This window comes from Pleurodeles waltl, chromosome 6 (genome assembly GCF_031143425.1).
Source record: "Pleurodeles waltl isolate 20211129_DDA chromosome 6, aPleWal1.hap1.20221129, whole genome shotgun sequence".
Lineage (NCBI taxonomy): Eukaryota > Metazoa > Chordata > Amphibia > Caudata > Salamandridae > Pleurodeles > Pleurodeles waltl.
Window position 1 is genome coordinate 1,536,178,588 of NC_090445.1, and position 19,367 is coordinate 1,536,197,954.

The 19,367-nt window shown below is 46.0% G+C and overlaps 1 protein-coding gene across 2 annotated transcripts in view; it reads left to right on the forward strand.

The window, feature by feature from the left end:
* NOC2L (NOC2 like nucleolar associated transcriptional repressor) overlaps positions 1 to 19,367 on the forward strand; it is a 432,367-nt gene that overhangs the window by 198,242 nt on the left and 214,758 nt on the right. For both annotated transcript variants that reach the window (XM_069241122.1, XM_069241123.1), the window contains exons 13-14: positions 10,528 to 10,641; positions 12,923 to 13,024. In XM_069241122.1, coding sequence (XP_069097223.1) covers positions 10,528 to 10,641; positions 12,923 to 13,024 — 216 coding nt within the window. The remainder of the gene's footprint in view (positions 1 to 10,527; positions 10,642 to 12,922; positions 13,025 to 19,367) is intronic.

Genomic DNA, 19,367 nt, shown 5'->3' on the forward strand with positions numbered 1-19,367 from the left:
GCTCCCCCAGCCCCCACCTGGCTTTACTACACCTGGCTATGTCCAGTTGATCTCAGAGGCCTAGTGGGAACATACCAATTAAAGGCCGTCCTAAGATAAGCCAACCCCTGAAGATGGAGAGTCTTATGAGCCAAGCAAAGGGCTTTAAAAGACACCTCCTTCTGCACTGGCAACCAGAGTAGGGATCTCAATCCCTCCCTGACTGAGAAGTGCTTTGGCAGTCCCAAGATCAAACATGCAGCTGCATTTTGGATAATTTGGAGCTTACTTAATGAGTGCTGGTTGACATTTAAATAAAGGGCACTGAAGTAGGCCAGCAAGATATTGTAAGTGCGATGACAAATGACACCCTAAGCTCTTTCAGGAGAGAAGGTAGGATTTTCTTCAAGATCTTAATGATCCAGAAGCAGGAGCTCACTGTTCTATTAACCTGACTGTCGAAAATTGAGATATTTTTGAAAATCACGCACAGATTATTTCCTGCAGTCGCCGAAACAGTTAAAGTACCACAAGTTTCTACCACAATCAGTTGGAGCATATCGAGCTATCCATTCCAAAAACAAGATCTGTTTTCTCCCCTTTAATTTTGAGCCAGTTCACCCTCATCCAGCTGCTGATTTCCATCATGCAAGTCCTAAACCTGTCAGCCACCTCTTCCCAGTCATCGGAGATGGAAATGATGATCTGGATGTCATCTGCATAAATGACACCTGGATACCGAAAGAACGCGCCAGCTTCGCCAGAGGGGTGACATACAAATTAAATAAGGAGGACCGAGGGATGACCATAAATATGCTCTACTACCAAACCACAAGTTGTGTGGCCTATTTTTTCATTCCTTGCATAAGGATCCACAACATCCTTACTAAGACAGGGCTATGTGCAGTTTTTTTTATTCCTCTCCTGTAGGAAGTGTTTTTGAGGAAACCTGCTATTACTATAACCATGTTTTCCTGTTGTAGTCATGTAATGTAGAACTCTTTTAATCCAATCTTTAAATGCATACAACAATACATTATTACATGATTTTTGCTGGTGGCTCTGTGTACTCCATTCTAAGTGCAGAAGACTAGAAACAATGATTCGGCTTCCACTCCACTTTTTTTTTTTTTTACAGTTTGTTAGTGGCGATATAGTTGTCATGTTATTTATGTTCAGAGTAAATTTCCTGGCTTGATACGGACTGTAACCATTCCATAGGGCTAGAAATGCAGATGATCATCCTATTTCTTGATAAATCATGTTCCACATATATGTTGAAATCTCTGAGCACAATCGGGTGACTAAACTGGCTGTTTAGTTGGATACAAGTCAGACAGTGCATCAGTGGAGCATGTTTTGGGCATAATGGCAGTGGTTTCCTAATAGCATCCTGAGAATGTGTCACCACCTTCGTATTTTTTTTTTACATTTCTTTATTAGCAATTTGATTAACAATACAAACATACCCTCAATAGTAGGCCCCAAATCTCTGCTTAGCAGGTGATCTTTTAGTTTTAAGAAAGTGGTCAGTAGATAGTCAACATCAGAGTCCTTCATATCAGACAGCCACATGCGACTACGGTTTCAAACAGACATGTTTAGCCAGAAATGTACAATACAAAAAGTTAATAACAATGCATAGCAAATAGGGAGAGAAGAGAAACGTTACATCAACAAACACAGCATAAAGCAGGTTATCTAGACCCCCCCACCCCCCTTCATTGGAGAGGCAGTCAGTACCCCCAGCTATCTCATACTGCATCTCTAACCCAGCGTGTTCTCTGTATATAGTCTATGGTGGTCTAGCGTCATCCTTAGTCTCCTCCCCTTTGGCTTCTATTTCTGAGAATAAACTGTCTAGGCCTTAAGACCACACTCAGCCCCAACTGCCACTCCGTGTGTCGGCTAGCATTGCCGCTGTAGCCTTCTCCCAATACGGCAAGGCGTGGAGCCAAAAGGAAGTGTCGGGCGCCACCAGTGACTTCCACGTCATTGTGATCTGGTGCTTGCACAGCACAAATTGGGAGTCTATAATCGTGAAGAAATGTGTCACCCTTGGCTGTAGGGCAGATACCCAGTAATCCCTGGAGAGGGCGGGATCACAATAGCCACTAAAGCAGAGGTGTACCTCCTCTCATACACAGTGTACTGGTGGGCAGTCCCAAACCATATGAAAAAAACCCACATCCTGGACCCTGCATCGTGGACAGCTTGGGCTGGAGGCAGGAACATGCTTTTCAAGCAGTGGGGTGTAAGATACGTTTTGTGTAGAAATTAAATTGGGTGAAACAGAACCAGGAGTTGTGAGACATCCTTAACCATGCTTAGGCCCTTAGTCCATGGCTTATCAATCAGGGGAAGATGAAGGTCCGCTGTCCAGCAATATCTGGATTTAGTGAAAGGCTGTTGCCACTGTTCCAAGAGAGCCGCATACCCTGCTGCGATAAGGCAACAAGTGTCCCCGTATGCTAGCAATGAATGAAGTGGGAGTGCAATTACAGGTCCTGGTGGCTCTTGCCCCCCAGGTTGGTGTCTGTGTGTGGTGGACTGCCACATAATTCAGGAATTGTCCCATGTGGATATTAAACTGTGCGTAGATCTTTGTAAAGTACAAATCGCCCCTTCATCGGAGAAATAGCCCAACTGGGTTACACCTGTTTCCCTCCAACAGGTCAAATTGTGATGATGGGTAAAGTCTTGGAGAGCCAGCCATTGCCACACTGAGATTAAAGGCGAGTATGGGGGAGGGTCTCTGTAGCCCTTATTGTATTTCAGACAGCAGTGTCTGGCCACTTTAATCTGTGACATTTCCCCAGGCGACTGGGACCAGGTGTCGAAAGACACATGAAGATGGGAGCCCCAGATAAGAGACAAGACCACCAGACGCTCCCTGCAGGGGGCCGAACCATCTAGAGGGGCACTGTAGTTGGGCAGCAGCAAAATATAGTTCAAGCCCACCCTCCTGCTTGGGGTTACACAGTCCATCTGAAGCCACTCTGCGTCTGCCCGCACCCCAGATTAACTCCACGAGTAACTATCTAAAATGGACAAAGAAGCATAAAGAGATCACACGCATAAGGGCTGTAAAGTAATACAGGAAGCGTGGTAACACTAGCATCTTTGAGATGGCCACACATCCCATCAGCAACACAGGGAGAGATTTCCATAATGAGAACGACCTAGATGCAGAGCCAAGTGCCCTATAAAGATTCCCCTCCAAGAGGTCCACATCTGAATGATAAATCCATTTGTTTAAATAATTGAATCTGTTGCATTGCCATTGCAGGCACGCTATTGGAAGGGCAACTCTCTCTAGCTCAGAAACCAGTCGGAGGAGGGACATGGAGTATTTAGCTCAGTTATTCATGAGACCACTCATCATTTCAAATTCCTCTAACAGTGACATCACCCCTGGCAGCCCAGCTTCCAAATCCTGTTAGTATATTCGTGCATCTTCCGCGTATAACAAACTCACGTGGTACCTTCTGTGCACTCTAATTCCCCATTCCTCTGCCCGCATATGTAGCCTACAAGCCAGAGGCTCCATGGCCAGGGCAAAGAATAAAGGGGATTATGGCCATCCCTGCTGAGTGACCTGCCTATATCAAAGGTGCCAGATATATTGGCCTCGTTTGACTCTAGCACAGGGGCATCCATAGAGGGGTTTTAGCCATCACAGGTAACCCGACGCAACCTGCATGCCCCCGAGCGTAGGGAGCAGGTAATCCGACCCTAAGGTGTCAATGGCTTTTTCAGTGCAAAGAGACATTGCCATGGGAACACGAATGGTGTCCAGACACGCCCAGAGATGTTGTAACAAGCAACGGATATTACGAAAGGTGCTGCGCCCCGGGATAAAGCCTAACTGATTGACTTGCACAAGAGTGGCAAGCAGCGGCCTATTCACCAATACTTTCCGTAAAATTTTACGGTCCAAAATCAACAGGGAAAGCAGATGGTATGAGCGTACTTCCAAGGGGGTCTCTGTCTGGTTTGGGGAGAACCACAAAAGGGGCCTCGCGAAGTGTGTTAGGGAGGTACTGATGTCATGGGCAGCACTGTAAGCCTCTAAGGGCTTGGATGTCAAGATGGTGCTATAGGTTGAGTATTATTCTATTGGGAGGCCGCTGGGACCTGGTGTTTTGCTGCGCACTATCTGCAAAATGGCTAGCCTTATCTCGTACAGCTGAAAGAGAGCATCAAAATAAGCTATTTGAGTGGCGTTAAGCTCAGGAAGTAGCAGCTCTTGGAGATAGGCACACAAGATGGGTTCAAAAGGGCCTGGCATGGCCATGTATAGACGGCTATAGAAACCCACAAAGGCCGTATTATGTCAGTTTCCGTATTTAGGATCAGGTCCTAATCAGTCTGCAAAGCGCCTATGGGGGAGCGAGAGCAGACATAGCTTAACAACCAGGCCAGCATCCTGCCTGCACGGTCCCCCTCCCATGTAACTTGGCAGTGTAGAGGTTATAGTTGCGTTTTCCCAGCTGCTGCTCCAAGTCCCTGTGCTTCCTGCGCAGGTGCAGCTACGAAGAAAGGTGACCGTGGTTGGACCAACTCCCAGTTCCGTATATATCATTCTTTGGCCAGTATGCCTCTGCATACCATCTGTCAGATTCCCCAAGTGGCAGCAATACAGTGTCCGCCTAGAACAGCTTTATAAGCATCCCACTCAGTCGCTCGGTCAGAGGTGGAGCCAGCATTAAGCTCAAAGTAGTCAGACAGACTGTCAGCCAATCCCTCCCGAAATGGGGGATCAAGGAGGGAGTCAGTCTGCAACCGCCAAGTCAGAATGTTGGGGTGGGCGCCACCCCATCTCAAGGAGAGCAGTAGTGGACAATGGTCAGATAGAATATGCACAAGATATTCCGTGTGCAGGTTCGCAGAGAGAAGAAGGGACGCTGCAAAGAAACAAATCTATACTGGTATGCATGTCATGGACGGGAATAAAAGGAATGCACACAGTCCTCTGGATGCTGAAGTTGCCACACATCGCATGCTTTATGATGGGTCAAACAGTCCTCCAAATGAGTGGTGTTCTGCAGCAAGCTGCCCCAGCAAGGGGAGGGACCAAGTGGATCACACATCAAGGACGCAATTAAAGCTGCTCCCCTACCCCCACAAGTTGGGGGTTGTGCAGTAAAGAAAGTGTGATTTAAACCATGTAGGCCGCATGACCCGCATTGGGGGCGCACACAGTTATCAATGCGGGGGTCGATCATCTAACTTCCCCTAATTAACATACCTGGTGTCGGGATCAGTCAGGTGGGTATCTGAAACAAAGGGAACCTCTGGGGCAATCCAAATAAGAACCCCCCGGTAAATGCCCAAATCGTGGTACAGTAAACCTGCCCCCTCCATTTTACATGCAATTTAAGGAGTTCTGTCTCCTGGATGAACGCCGCCTGTATATGGCGACGCTTAAGATAACTGTGTATGTGATAGCGCTAAGCTGGGGCAGCCAGACCTTGTACATTCCAGGTCATAAAATTGTAGTGGAGGGTCATGTGTGTGTTAGGTGAGGTCATGGAGCCCATAGCAGGGGGAGCAGCCTGCAGCAAGCAGAGCCATCCAATCCTGGGGCATGCCCAGTAAACCCACTATTGTCTTTAAAGACTAAGTCCTCTGGTGGGAGAGCTCTTAGCTAAGCAGCATATCAACAGAAACGGGATCCCACACCTCAGGTGGTAAAAGAAACAGAAATATAGGAAACAATTCCAACATCCCCCAGCAAGGAAATAAAATAACCTCCTTTGCCATGGAGCAAACAAGTAAAGAAGCCAAGAAACATGTAATACAACAGTGGCAATAGGTCGATTACAGTGTGTTAGAGAATGGATTGAATGCAATCCATCGGCCGGTATCTGTAGTTCTTACAGAAGTCCCATTTATCTGTCCCCCTCACCTCTAGTAATCCTTCAAAGCCCACCCTGGTGAAGGCACAACCAGCTTACCCACAGGAGGAAGTCATCAGCAGTGTGGGGCGTCACCACTGGGCCCCAGCCATCTTCCTCTGCAGAGACCACTGTAGTGTCTGAGGCTGTTTCAGTGGCGTTCTCTGTTCTCAAGGCTTCAGAAGTGTTATGTAGGTGGTGAATACCCCCTCGACTACCATGCATGTTCACGGGCTGCTTGTTCGGAGGATGGAGGGGAGTGCGATTTGCAAAGTCTGTGTCTTTGCCGCCGTGGCTTGAGCCGCCCCCCATGATCGTGGTCAGGGCAGCCTTTTCCCCCCACCAAGCCTTCAGGGTGCTGCCGGGCCCAAGCGCCTTTGGGAGACTAGAAGTGAGTCTGATCATCTTATATGACCCGAAATTTAGCGGGGAACAGCAAGACATGGGCGAGTCCTGAGGTGCATAGTTGAGCTTTGACCGCTGTGTATGAGGCAAGACGGTGTTGTACATCTGCGGTGGAATCTGGGTAGGCAGTAAGTTCTGAGTTCTCAAAGGACCAGGGACCTTTGGCATGGGAAAAACTGGTGGAGCAGATCTCTGTCTCTATAGCTAAGGAGTTGGGCGATCACCGGGCGTGGACGTGCTCTTGGTTGTGGAGGTTTTCTCGGTGCATGGTGGGCTGTTCAATTGCGAAGAATTTCTGAATCCCCCATCCAGTACCATCTTGGACAGCCACTACTCAAGGAAAACTTCAATGTTGGGTCCCTCCACGTGTATGGGAAAGCCTACAAAGTGCACAGTACTGCACCTTAAGTGACCAGCTGCGTCCTCAGCTCTCTGCTGCAAGGATACAATGCCTTCCGCACCTGGAGCTGTAAGTCTTGCCCTGTAGGACGCATACTTGCCAAGACAGATTCGGTGTCATTCACCTGCTCGGCCCACTTGTGGTGAACCGGTTGGAGTACTCTGACATCCAAGGACACAGAGTCAATTTTAAATTCAAGTTCAGACTTAGTATCCATTATGACCTGCAGGATGCATTCAGATGGGGTGGAATGCTGATCGAGATTAGCTTTGAGGTGCCGTAATGCACAATTGCCTTCCGCCACCGCAGCGTCAGGGGACTTCAGAGCAGGAGTCTTGCACAGCTTGGGCTTCACCATGACATAACGACCTCAAAAGGGACCCCAAAGCAGGGTCCAGCCACTCGTGTCCGAGCGCACAATGTGTCCAAGTCAAGGAGTGCAACACCTCAAGGAGACGCCTTAGTCAAGTGGCGGAGACGTGATGTTCAGCACCCTACAGCAATGACCCCCATCAAGCGGAGGGACCTCCACCCCTGGTCTGATCCGACGTTCCACAAGTATGGAGGGCCAATGTGGCACTTGCAGGGAAGCCTCCTGTTCAAAGATCAGTTTGCTATCTGCAGAAATACTCCCAGATTGGGGACGTGTGACCTCCTCAGGTGCACCATCTGTGTAGTCCTCCGTGAGTGCCAAATATTCCAAGTGCAGACATGCCAGAGTTCACCAGGGTGTCCATAGATGTCAAAAAGCAGGACCTCAGCTGGGGACAGCGCATGAGAGGGAGGCTGAGGATCCAGGGGGACACCTCCCACAGTTTAGGAACACTAAGGAGCCTCAAGGCGACCCTGCAGCAAGTGACTCACTCTGCAGCATCTTTGCATTTCGCAGGGCGCCTTGTACCCAGCGCGTAATGTATTCCCAGAGAGCCTTGCTATGGGGAAGTGCCAGGATTCCACAGGGGAGGTGGCTTCATCTTAATACAGCATCAGTCCAGCAGAGGTTCACTCAGGCCTCCCTCTTGTGGCCCAGACTTACCCAGGTAAGGGTCCAATCACTGTGTAGGCCCGCTCGACAGTGCGTCTACGAGCAGCTCCATCCCGAGTGGGAGCAGAGATCACCCCAGCCTGGTCTGCTCTCTGCCGCACAGCATCACCACTGAAGGCTCTCAGGGTTCGGTTTCTTGCACTCTGTAGCTGTCAGGAGCAGCGAGAGTGAGCATATACTCCTAGGTCTCCACATGATCAGGGGCACCTGGCAATCACTGGAGGTGCTTCAGCCCCTGCGGCAACCAGACGGTGTCTAGGCTTCACACTCCTCACTGGGTCTCACCTTAGTCGGCCGCTTAGGCACAAGCCTGCGCAGGCCCATCGATAACATTCAGGCAGAGGAGAACCCTTGCACCACTGTCACCTCAGGACAGGGTGGCCCATTGAGGATGAGGAGATCGCTGTTGCAGTGCTGTTGGTGCTGCAGCACGTGGCCCTGGAGAAAGAATCAAAGTGGTGGACTCCGAACAGCCTACCCCCAAGCAGCAACCCTGGGCGCACCAAGTGAAATGGGGACCACAAGCAGCGCTGAGGTGGTCAGGGGACCCATAATGTCTTTGGAAAATGCTAGGCTTGACTGGAGCATAAGGAAAGATCTGTGCCTTGGCCTCCATCTTGGCCAAGCTCCCCATTAGTCACCACCTTTGTGTGGGGGCTAAGAGCCAGTGATGGGGACCAAATTGAGGCTCTGTCCCAACTAGTAAGATGTTGCAAAAAATCATTGTAGTTTAGAGTTCAAGTTGAAAATGTCTACCCAATTTCCCTGTCCCTGAGACCTGTGCAAGCTTCACTATACAAATCATCTGAGCCTATTGCTCCTGAAATTGTTACAGGGGTGCGGAATTTAATAAAATATCTACTTGTCCATGGGACAGGTTGCTTCTCAAAACTACTTGTCCTGTAAAAAAAAAAATGTACTTGTCCTCAAATTATGGCAGCAATCTCATTATGTAAAAGCTCTGATAATAGCCTCTCTGATGATTCTTGGGCTGCTACTATAGTAGAGCTTGAATACTTGCAATTTCAATCCTTAATATAGCAATTTCCTTATTTTGCCACCTTTCTGGAGATCTACATACTGGGGCTGAAGGAAGCAGTAAGCAATAGTTCTAGTGCCGGAATGCCTTTGAGTCCGCAAACCTACTAACTTGCATGTTTTAAGGCTTTTCACCAGCTCTTTTCTAAATTTGTCATAATGAGAGAGGTTGGAAATGTACTCCTGACAGTGGCAAAAGTAGAAGTTTATCCAGGGTTGGGAAATAAGTGGTTGGAGGAAATGTGAACTTGTAAACGCTCAGTAGATGTTCACATAAGCAAATCTACACATGCATATTTGCTCGAGCTAAAATGCAGTTCACAAATATTTTCCAGGAGTACGGTTTCCTGGTCTACTTCTGTAAGTTCTTGGGAATTCATGAAGGCCACTAATTCAAAGACAAACCATGGTGCACTTTTGTGACTTTCTTTAAGAATTAGGTCCCTAACTAGGTCTGGCATTAACAAAGACATTTAGTTTTTATTAAGCTTCTATTTCTCTCTATTGGCTGGCTTTACCGTGAGCGATCTCATTCTGCTCTTCCACAAGGAGCATATTGGCACACAAAGTAGTTTTATTCAGTCACAGGAACTACTGTGGCAATTGGTGACATACCTAAACTGGAGGGCCCCACTGCAAAGAACATGGAGGGCCCCTCCTCCAGACTCACTCAGGGTTAGGTGCCGTGCTGTAGGAGCCCCCTGGAAGACAAAACTCTTTTTTTCTTTTTTCCAGTGTTTGTTACAATGGTGAGGGCCTGGCAGCTCCCACAACAATAAAGTGTTACAAAAGCCATGTCAAAACAAGACACGTATTGACAAAACCAAAAGACTAAAAAAAAAAAAAACATGTTGGATTGGTTGGCTTTGCCAGTGCTTGTTTATTTTCATGCTTCCCATAATCGTCTTGAAAATGGTTACCTAATTTTCCATTAGGAATATTTTTGAGAAATACTAGCATGCATCAATACATTTTACGGAAATAACGCTTCAAACAAATAGCAATTAAAAAAAATTCATAGCAAACCTTTTTTTTTTTTTCCCGACTTGCATTTGTTTTGTCTGAACGTTTTATTTTGAAAGCAAAGAATCATCACTCTTGCGTACAAACTTGTTCAAACATTTGCATCTAATCAAAGACCATTCTGGGGGTATTATAATTAGCCTCATATTTTTAAAGTTTTCAAACGTATGCACACTTTTTTTTTTTTTTTTTTTTTACTGAAACCACTGTCAGCAGTGTAGTGTGACCTTAAAACGTTTATTTACAGTGCTCACCCTAATAATGAAGGCTTTTTATTAATGAACCATAAATAGAAGTTCGAACAGCATTAACATATGGACACACACATTACCTCAACTGCAGACAGTTCCCTTATCTCTAAACTGGCAGCCAAGGGGTTTGTGCCACAGGGGTTGGACCTACTGGTCCCAAGGACAAAATAAACATGAAAACTTGTTGCCCTTGACCCCAAACAATATGCCCCAGGCGTGGGACGATAGGAATTCCACATCCCTGTGTTAAAGCTATTTTGTTCCTGAAATTGTAGCCTATAAAAAAGCCATTTTACATTTTCTTACTTGGGAAAAACTCATCTCAGTTATTGCCTGTCTGATGTTATTCAGATCTTGACAGCTTCTGTTCTAGAGTTTGCTAATCAGACACTTCTTTGTTGACACCCGATTACCTTTTAGAGTAGTATAGTCAGCTGCCACATGATCACGCTTGTTCTGACCTGTCCATCTCATTCTTCTTTGCAGGTTTTCCAGCAGGTTGACTTTAACAAGAAGCCAGGTCGTATCAGTGTGAGACCCATCAACTTTGCTGTAATACTGAAACTCTCCAATGCCAACTTGCAGGAGAAGGCATTCAAGGTGAGTCAGTACTCTACTTTTCATGGGGGATTGTCATAATATGTTTGTGACTGGATGGGCGATCTATGCACTTCTCCCGTTCTCGAAAAGCTTCCCTTTATGCCAGAGGCTAGATTGCTTATGCCTCTATACTTAGCTTGCAAACGGCTGATTGGACTGCGGCTATTTATTTTTTACTTGAAATTGTATATGTAGCCTCAACAAGACTCCCAAAAAAGAGTGCATTGCAGTAAAACTGTTAATGCATACAAGCAATTTACAAAAGAAGAGTTACATATGTTTTGTTTCAGGTCTTTTTGCAAAAAATGTGCGCAGTTACATCAGTTAAAACAAACCTCTCTCATCAATATTTTTCTACAGAATGTTATAGTTTCTGCCATTTAGATATCTGATGACAAAAAAAACTAAAGAAAACATGCAAGCTGACAGACATTTTTACTCCCAACATGGCCCTAATGATCATACCAGGAATTAGGCCACACTGGTAACAGAGGGTTAGTGCTCCATTTGTAGTGATGGTGATCAGGGCAATACATGGTGACCTCCATGTGAATAACAGAGTGTGTGCGGGGAAGCATTACCTATTCATCCCACCGAAGGATGTAGAGCATGGCTTTTTTTTAGTAACGAAGCACAGGGAGGATACTATATCGAAGTTCATTTGTCCCACCTCGTGGCAGGAGTCTCACCCTCCTGTTCCTGCTCAGACTGCAGGGCAGGGAGTGTTGCATATCCCCGGGCCCTGTGGTGCTGAGACTGCTGGCACCTCCAAGGCTTGGAAAGTGGTGGTGGTACAGGTTCTGTTGTTCCTTTAGGTGGTGGTGTGGATTCTGCTGGTGCCCATGCAAGGTGTGCACCACCTCCATGACCAGGATTCACAAGGGGGTAGAACCTCTTTGCTTAGGGTTCCATTTTCCCCACCACCCACCCACCGTGTGCACCCTCTGTTGTACGTGGCACAATAAATGTAGCTATTTGTAAGTCAGCGTAGAAGGCAGCAGTGACATTCTGTGTCCAGTACAGCATTGGCTCAGTTCCTGCAGTGAGTAGAGTCTCAACAGTGATCCAGAGGCAGCCATTGTTCAAGCACAGCATTGGTATACCGAGGAATGAGCAGTGAAGTGGTAGTACCCTGTGTTCAGAGTATTGCTTTGCTGGGATCGCATATGGTGGTTGTTGTGTGTCTGTTATCCACAGTGTGCCACTGACCACATGAAGCTCTTGGATTAGAAGATGAATGACAGCACCGACCTCTCCTTAGAGCCATTTGCTGCTTAACATTAAGACTGTTGAGGTTTAGTTTGGACTGGACAGGCTTCGTCCACAGTAACCCTCCCAATCCCCGTCAATACTTTAAATGTTATAATTATACAAGAAGCCATTCTGATGCATTTATCCATGTTCTGCTGGCCAACTGATTAATCTGATAAGGTCTAGGCTGCTGTTAAGATACAGAATTGGGACACCAGCATCATTGGTAATATGCAGTTTGAAAGAGGATCAGCACGTGCCTGTCCTGTTGCTGAATTAAAGCACTCCCCTTTGTATCTTTATAATCAGAGTAAATTCAACTGTCCTATTAAGAAGAGGTATTTGTTACAAGGCATGCTTTACTGCTCTAGATACTTCCTCTATAACACCCCAGGGGTTCCTGTATCATGGCTATTTGTCTAGTTCCCACTGCCATTAACTAGGAACAGTGGTGCACACTGGGGTCCAGGAATTCAAGCTAATCTGCCTGGAGCTCGGTTTGTGATAGCAGGAAACGCTCATGTCTGGTACCCAGCTACAGAGTTAGGGACTGATTGGGACTCTGAACCCGTAGGAGAGCCTATCTGATGCTTCGTAGCTAGGGGGAGGTGCTTGCTTTCTTGGGTTCAGATACCCGCTTGGAACTCTGCCTTCAGGGTGGACTCTGCATGATACTCAACTTCCAGGAGGCGCCAGCCAGGGACTTAGCCGTGGCATGAGTTGTAGCCACTTAAAATCTATGGACATTGGATGATGGGCAGGTACAGTTGTACTTTGTACTCTTTTGGGTGTATGTTTTGTCTTAACACTGGCAGGGTGTCTGAAAACGAGTAAAGGAGTTGATATGTTGCTAAACACAACTGTGAGCCTAGGTGTAATAGACACTGAGGTGGTTCTTCTCTTATAATTCATGGTACTCATACATGGTAGCTAGAATGCATATTGTTTTATCTTTATACGCATTTCAGGACTTTGCGTGTTTGGAGGCACATATATCTTGCTGATTTCACTTATTCTGTTCACACCTCAGGATGGTCTGATTGAGCAACTTTATGACCTAACCCTGGAGTACTTGCAAAGCGAAGCACACAGTATTGGCTACCCAGAACTCGTCCTACCTGCTGTTATTCAGGTAAGAGAGGGACAGATGGCCTGGCCACTGTCTGTTTTAGAGGACTCAGCCATACATATGATGGGTGTGTGTGTGAGAGTGCTGGGTGTTCAGTGAATCAGATAAGCAGCTGTTCTTGAGATATTATGCATGAATATGAAACCCTTCATTTGAGTAAGCAGCATGGCATTTTGTGGGGAGTTGGGGTATATGGGTGCACCCTAATAATCGTTTGTGTAGGTTATTACTGAGAACTAGGACAGTGGTTCCCAACCTTTGGTCAGGGGACACCTGGGGTCCGCACAGCCTTCTCATGGGGTCTGCGACTGCCTAGAAAATGAAATAATATTAACGGATTAGGTAGCCAGATTTCAGGTGTGATTCAGCGGTAGGTCCCCTGATTCCAATAATTATTCATTTGGGGAGGAGTTTGTTGTTGTCCCTGGGTTCGAGTAATGATAAAGTGGGGTCCACAGAAGTCAAAAGGTTGAGAACCACTGAACTAGGGGAATGACTGGAAAAGTAGCTGCACGATTGCTGGAGATGTTTTATTCTCTGGTAGCCGGTTGTAAATGAAGAGAAAAGTTCCCTTGCTCTCCATGTGCGCTCCTGCTTGCATAGTGTAAACGAAAACAGAGCTATGAGGAAACTTGCATTCTTTTTTTAAAAAAAAAGAAAGAAAGAAAGAAAAAAAGAAAATCCTTAGTTTTTCTCTTGTGACACATGGATTTTTAGTTCTGACGGATACTTCCAACAGCAGATTTATCACCATTAGAATATCCTCTGGTGCGAGACTGGATCTGCAATATGTACACAGCATTGCTCTTGCGTACAAGCAGGTGGTGCCAGGTGCTACATGTTGACTTCGCTCTGCCCTGTGGTGTGGCAAGTAAGTGCCACTTCTGTGTGCCAAAGTCAGTTCCTTTCTTTCTGCCCTTCCAGAGCCAGTGTTCACTTTTTTTTTTTCGACTGAGTTTTTTCATCTACATTTTTAGCAAAACCAGTATGCTAGGGAACATGTCCAGCCCAAAACCTACAGGGTTTCAACCTTGTTGGGAATGTCTGAAGCAAATGTCTATGACAGACTCGTACAATGTACACCTTTGGTGTCTGAGTGCAGGTCATGACTTCAAGTCATGAGAAGAGTGTGTCCTCATGAATCCAACAGGGAACTAGAAAGTGAAGCAAAGCTACACATCACAGAACACTATAAGAAGTGGGGCAATTCTCGCTTCCATTCAAATTGGACAGTGCGGATCTGCTCTGAGCTGTTGCTGCAACTAGTCCTCGTCAAGATCCAAGTCTTCTGGTAAGTCGAAGCACAAGAAGGGTGAGTGGAATTTAGCCTCATCCTGCCAATCTCTGGAACAGTTGTCAGGGTGCCTCTTGGTCTCACTCCCTGTCCATTGTCGAGGAGCCAATTCTGCAGCAAATCCTGATTTTTCTAGGCCAACAGAGACTTTGCAAAACATTGAAACCCTTAAAGAGGGATTTGGGCTATGATTCTGATATTTCAGACTTGATCCTGGGTCTCTGTGAGAGTGGGTCTGAGGCTCTTGGCCTTTTGTCCTCCTGCATCCTGCTCATCAGCTATGCCAATATGCATTTGCAGGCTGTGCAGCAGAATCTGAAGTCCCAGTGGGCCCAGCATCAGGGGAAACCTTTCCGATTCTGTCCAGGTTTCGGAGGAAACTGCAGAATATCTGCAGTGGTGGCTGCTCCACCGCAGTTGGATCAGCAGAAAACTTGTCCTCGCTGCAACACCCAGAACTGAAAATTGTGACAAATGTGAGCAGACTGGGAAGGAGAAATTAGAGGAGCCTGGTCTCTGGTATTTATGCTGCTGCCTCTCCTTCCCTGAGTTCTGAAGAAGATCATGATACAAGTCATCTTAATGGCTTTGTATTTGGCCAGGTGAATGTTATACCCAGTGCTTCTGGGCATGACCACCTGCTCTCTGTTCAGGCTACTGCATCAGAAGGATCCCCTTTTGCATCATCAGGGCAGAGTCCTGCACCTGAACCTGCACAATCCACACTTCATATGTGGAGGTTGAACAGCTACAGTATTCAGTCTTCCTCCTGAAGTAAGAGAAGCCATTCTTGCTATCAGGCGTCCCGATACAAAGACTATCTATACTAGGTGGTGGGTCAAATTTGTGGCCTGTTGTGGCACCCACAATATCGGCCTTTTGCAGACTAAACTTTCTGACTTTGTATTCTTTGTTCTGTCTGTCCCAGGAAAGACTTGCAGTGGGCACAACTAAGGGTTCTTTGTCAGACTGCAGCCTTCTGTTGCATTTACTGAATCAGCTGTCGTCCTTTAATTCACCTGAGTGATGAGGTTTTTAAAAGGTTTGATACATATGTTTTTTTCAAAACTTTGTGATGCTACAGTAGGATCTCAGTTTGGTCGCAACGTTCCTCATGTGCTCACCATTCGAGCTGATGCACAGTGACTTGTTGCATCTCCTGACTTTGAAAATTGTTATCCTCATTGCAGTTACTTCACCCCACCACGTGAGGTAGCTTCAGACCTTCATGGCCCACCCCGTCCAAGCTACTTTTTTCTAGGCAAACTAGTATTGAGGACCAGAGAGGCCTTTTTGCCAAATGTTGTGGTTCGTTTTCATGTTGGGCAATCCTTGACACCTCCAAAAGTCTTTGCTTCACTCACCCTTTGAGAGAGGAGGAGAGACTTCTTCGTCTGGACTCCAAATGAGCTCTAGGCTTTTGCATCAATTGCACAGTTCTTTGTGGTCTTCACTGGGGCAAAAAATTCAGTGTGGTGCAGAAAATAACTTAGTCCAGGTGCTTAGTTTTCTGCCTTAAAATCTGCTATGCATGGTTTCAGAAACAATCCTCAGAAGATTTGAGGAATCGTTCAAATTAGTCCAAGGCTGCTCAGCTGTGTTGGCTTGTGCTGTCTTGTTCTTGATGTTTGTCAAGCTGCAACATAGGCGTCTGTCAAGGCAGCAGTGCTTTGTGAAAAGTATGCACAGACCGGTCTGATAGAAAGGATGTTCAGTCCTGCAACACTTCTTGGTCTGAGCCATTTCACAGACCAGCCGCCCCTGCTTTGGTATCTATTGTAAAATTGAGAATTCAGCGTTTAGATGTATCCATCATAACAAGAAGTTACTTACCTTTGGTAATGCTCTTTCTCGTGGATAATCTATCTAATTGCAGATTCTGCGCTGCCCTGCCACCTCCCCATTCTGTGGAAGGGTTGATTTTCAGTCCAAAAAAGGTCCCAAATTTAGAAATCTGCACACTGGCATTTCTGATTATTGTTGGAATCTACGTCCAAGGGCATGGACAGAATCAAGAAAAAAGTGACAGTGTACGGGGCTAGTGCTTATATGCAGCTCTGCTTGTCACTTCCAGATCAAAGTCAACGTAGTGCCAAACTGCACCACCTACTGGTGTACAGGAGCAATGCTGTTTAACCTGGGACCATTCTGGCTTGGGGACATTCTAAAGGTGACGAACCAGTGGTTAGATTATCCACCAGAAATAGCATTGCCAAAAGTAAGTAACTGGCTTGTCTCATTTACAGACTGCCATTAGCTGTCACATGCTAAAAACCTCTTGTAGAACTGTACCAAAAACTTACAGTGGGCTTAGAGCCAGCCCATTGCTTACCTTTGGCTGTTGTGCTTGAAACTCATTTGTTTGCTCCTTATTTCATTATTTTCCTTCCTTTTCTTGTATTTTTTTTCCTCCCATGGAGCATAGCTTATTTATTATCCTTTTAATTGAATGATTGTACTTTTTCACTGCTCAAATATAGATAGCTACTTTTTTCTTTCTCCTTATACATTCCATGGGAGTGCATGCATATTCTTACTCTCTCCATAATGTACTGCTGCCCCCGCTTAATAACAGCCTTCTATCCCATACTCTATTTCAGTACACCCAGCTTACCCATCCCTGGTTCTATTTATTGTTTCTCCTACACCTACCTCCCACCACGCTACCTGAAGCTACCCTGTTGCTTCCCCTTAGCTCTGGTTTGCTTGCCCTCCATGTTGATTCCTCTACCATCCTCCCCTACCTATTCCTCCCTTGCTTCTCCAATACCTGTCAAGGTTTTTGTAAAGATAAGAATATTTTACAATTTGTATTTATTTATTTATTTTGGCTTGCCTAGCAGTTGTCATTTGCTTATGAGCTGCTCAGTTTTTGCAAGGAACTTTCCAATACCTTTAAATGCATTTTTTAAAATTGGTATTTGCGAGTGGCAACAGCTGTGTTGGAATGGAAAGAAAATAACAATAAAATTACGGCTATGTTGTGCAATATATGCATACTTAAGTGGTGATGCTTCTGTGTGGCTACGTCATCACGCTGAGCTGCTGTAACATCACGATCCTAAGGCACACATGCGTCATTGAATGGTTTATTTTATTTTCCTCCCGATGCTCTACAGCATTGACAAAAATTATTAATTTTGCTTTGGCAAAACTTACTGTTAAAGACAATAGGTCACAAAGGTGAAACAGACTGGCTTTAACAATTCTTTGTTTTATTTTTTAATTGTGTTGCCTTTGTGGCCTACTGAAACAGTCTTAAAAATAAATGTATGTGCTGCCTTAAAAAGGTGCCATTTCTGCCTTAGAATCCAGCAGAAAGAGACTGGCTTGAGACGTTTTTAAAATCAAGGCTGCTGACAATTAAACATACAAAATATTCGTACCTTACATAAAATACGATAACTGTAGAAAAGTGGGCTACCTTGTTACTAATGTAGGAGCAAGATTTGTTTTTTTGAATTTCTGTGGGAAATATCACCTAATTTGACCTAAATGAGGAAAAACTGACAACCAAAACTGCAGCCACTGTAGCATTATTATTTTATTAAAGATCTCAATGGTTGCATCTGGTGAGAAATGGCTTGCATGAATCTGTGTAGTTCTGTGCTAACTTCTACTTTTAATGTTTTGTATATTCTCCCTGAAGGCCCAACCCAGACACATCATGAAGTCTGGCAGCTGTGTGAAGCCTTTCCTTCGGGCATTTAGGGCATACAAGGGTTAGTTACTGGGCTGTACTTTTTGTATACTCTGTGATTTACCCGTAAGGTCCCCAGGTCCACCAGTAATTTTTTTACCACAGTTGGATAATCAATGTATTACGCTTACAGTTTTTGTGGAATTTCATGCTGACAAGCACTGTTTTGAAGCAGCGTGAATAGTGAGCTAAAGCATCGCTTATGCTGTTTGGATGTGTGTGAAAGTTTTTTTGGTGCTTTGTTAGATGCTGGACAGTCTTTTAGGAGTAACGCAGACAACTTTAGATTGAAAGGATACATAGAACTGACAATGAATGGTTAGTTTACAACAGAACTTTGAGTACAATCATTTAGTTAGCATGCTATCAACGTTTTCACATGAGAATTGGCTGTGGTGTAATGTTCTTCTGTCATTAAAATAAGGCCTTTGTTTCATTTGTGACTGGGGGCATTCAGATTAGCAGGTGCAGTCACGGGATATGGCACTGCCCGAACATTCAGTGTGGTGGTTGTTTGCTAGCTTGAAGTAGAAATTGAGTGTGAGTGTTGCTCACTGAGTCTTGGTTGGGGCATTGTGTGTTTACTATGGCTTGGAGTTTGTCTCCCTCATACATCCCAGAGCGAGCTTTGGCTGGCCGATGTTCCTAGCCACAGGTAGATTCAGTTGAATTTGTGTGGTGACCCCAGGGCACCAGTGATGAGCAAAAAACACAACCGGCATACGCCTAGTAAACACTGATTGCCTCAGGACTAAAGGTAAGGACGTAGCACATCTGATTGCTAGGTTGGGTAGATGCACTGTCTTTCTTAGTGTGACTGTTGTTGCTCCTCTGGTGCAGAACGATTGTGCTTGAAACTGGGGTGGCTGTCGTATGATAGTGCAGGGTCCACTTAGTGCAGAGTCTGTGTATCTACTGTTGTGAGTCTTCAGAGATGACTTCAGGATAAGGCTTTTATCTGAAGGTTTACCTGCATCTGGTCCCCGGCCTGCCCCGCAGTCCCGTTCTCTGTGGTGGAAGCCGTGATACCTAGCTTTTTTCCCTGCTTCTTCTCCTCCAGCCCGTGGCGCAGGTGGGCTTCCCGCCTAGCATTTGGCGCAGGCGGTGAGCCCCTCGCAGCCGCAGCCAGCGGAGAGGACCCTCAGTAGGCGTTTTCCGGAGAGCGCCAGAGCGCGCACCAAGGCAAACAGCGGCCTCCGCACACGGCGCGGCTGGGGTTTGGGCTCTGACTGCGCCTTGAACTCCAGTGTTGGCTCAGGGCGCGGTTGTTTGCGGGTGCTAAGCGCTCCCAGGTGAGGGGCCTGCCACTGCGTCATATCCCTGAGTGCTGGCAGTCCGAGATATTATTATTC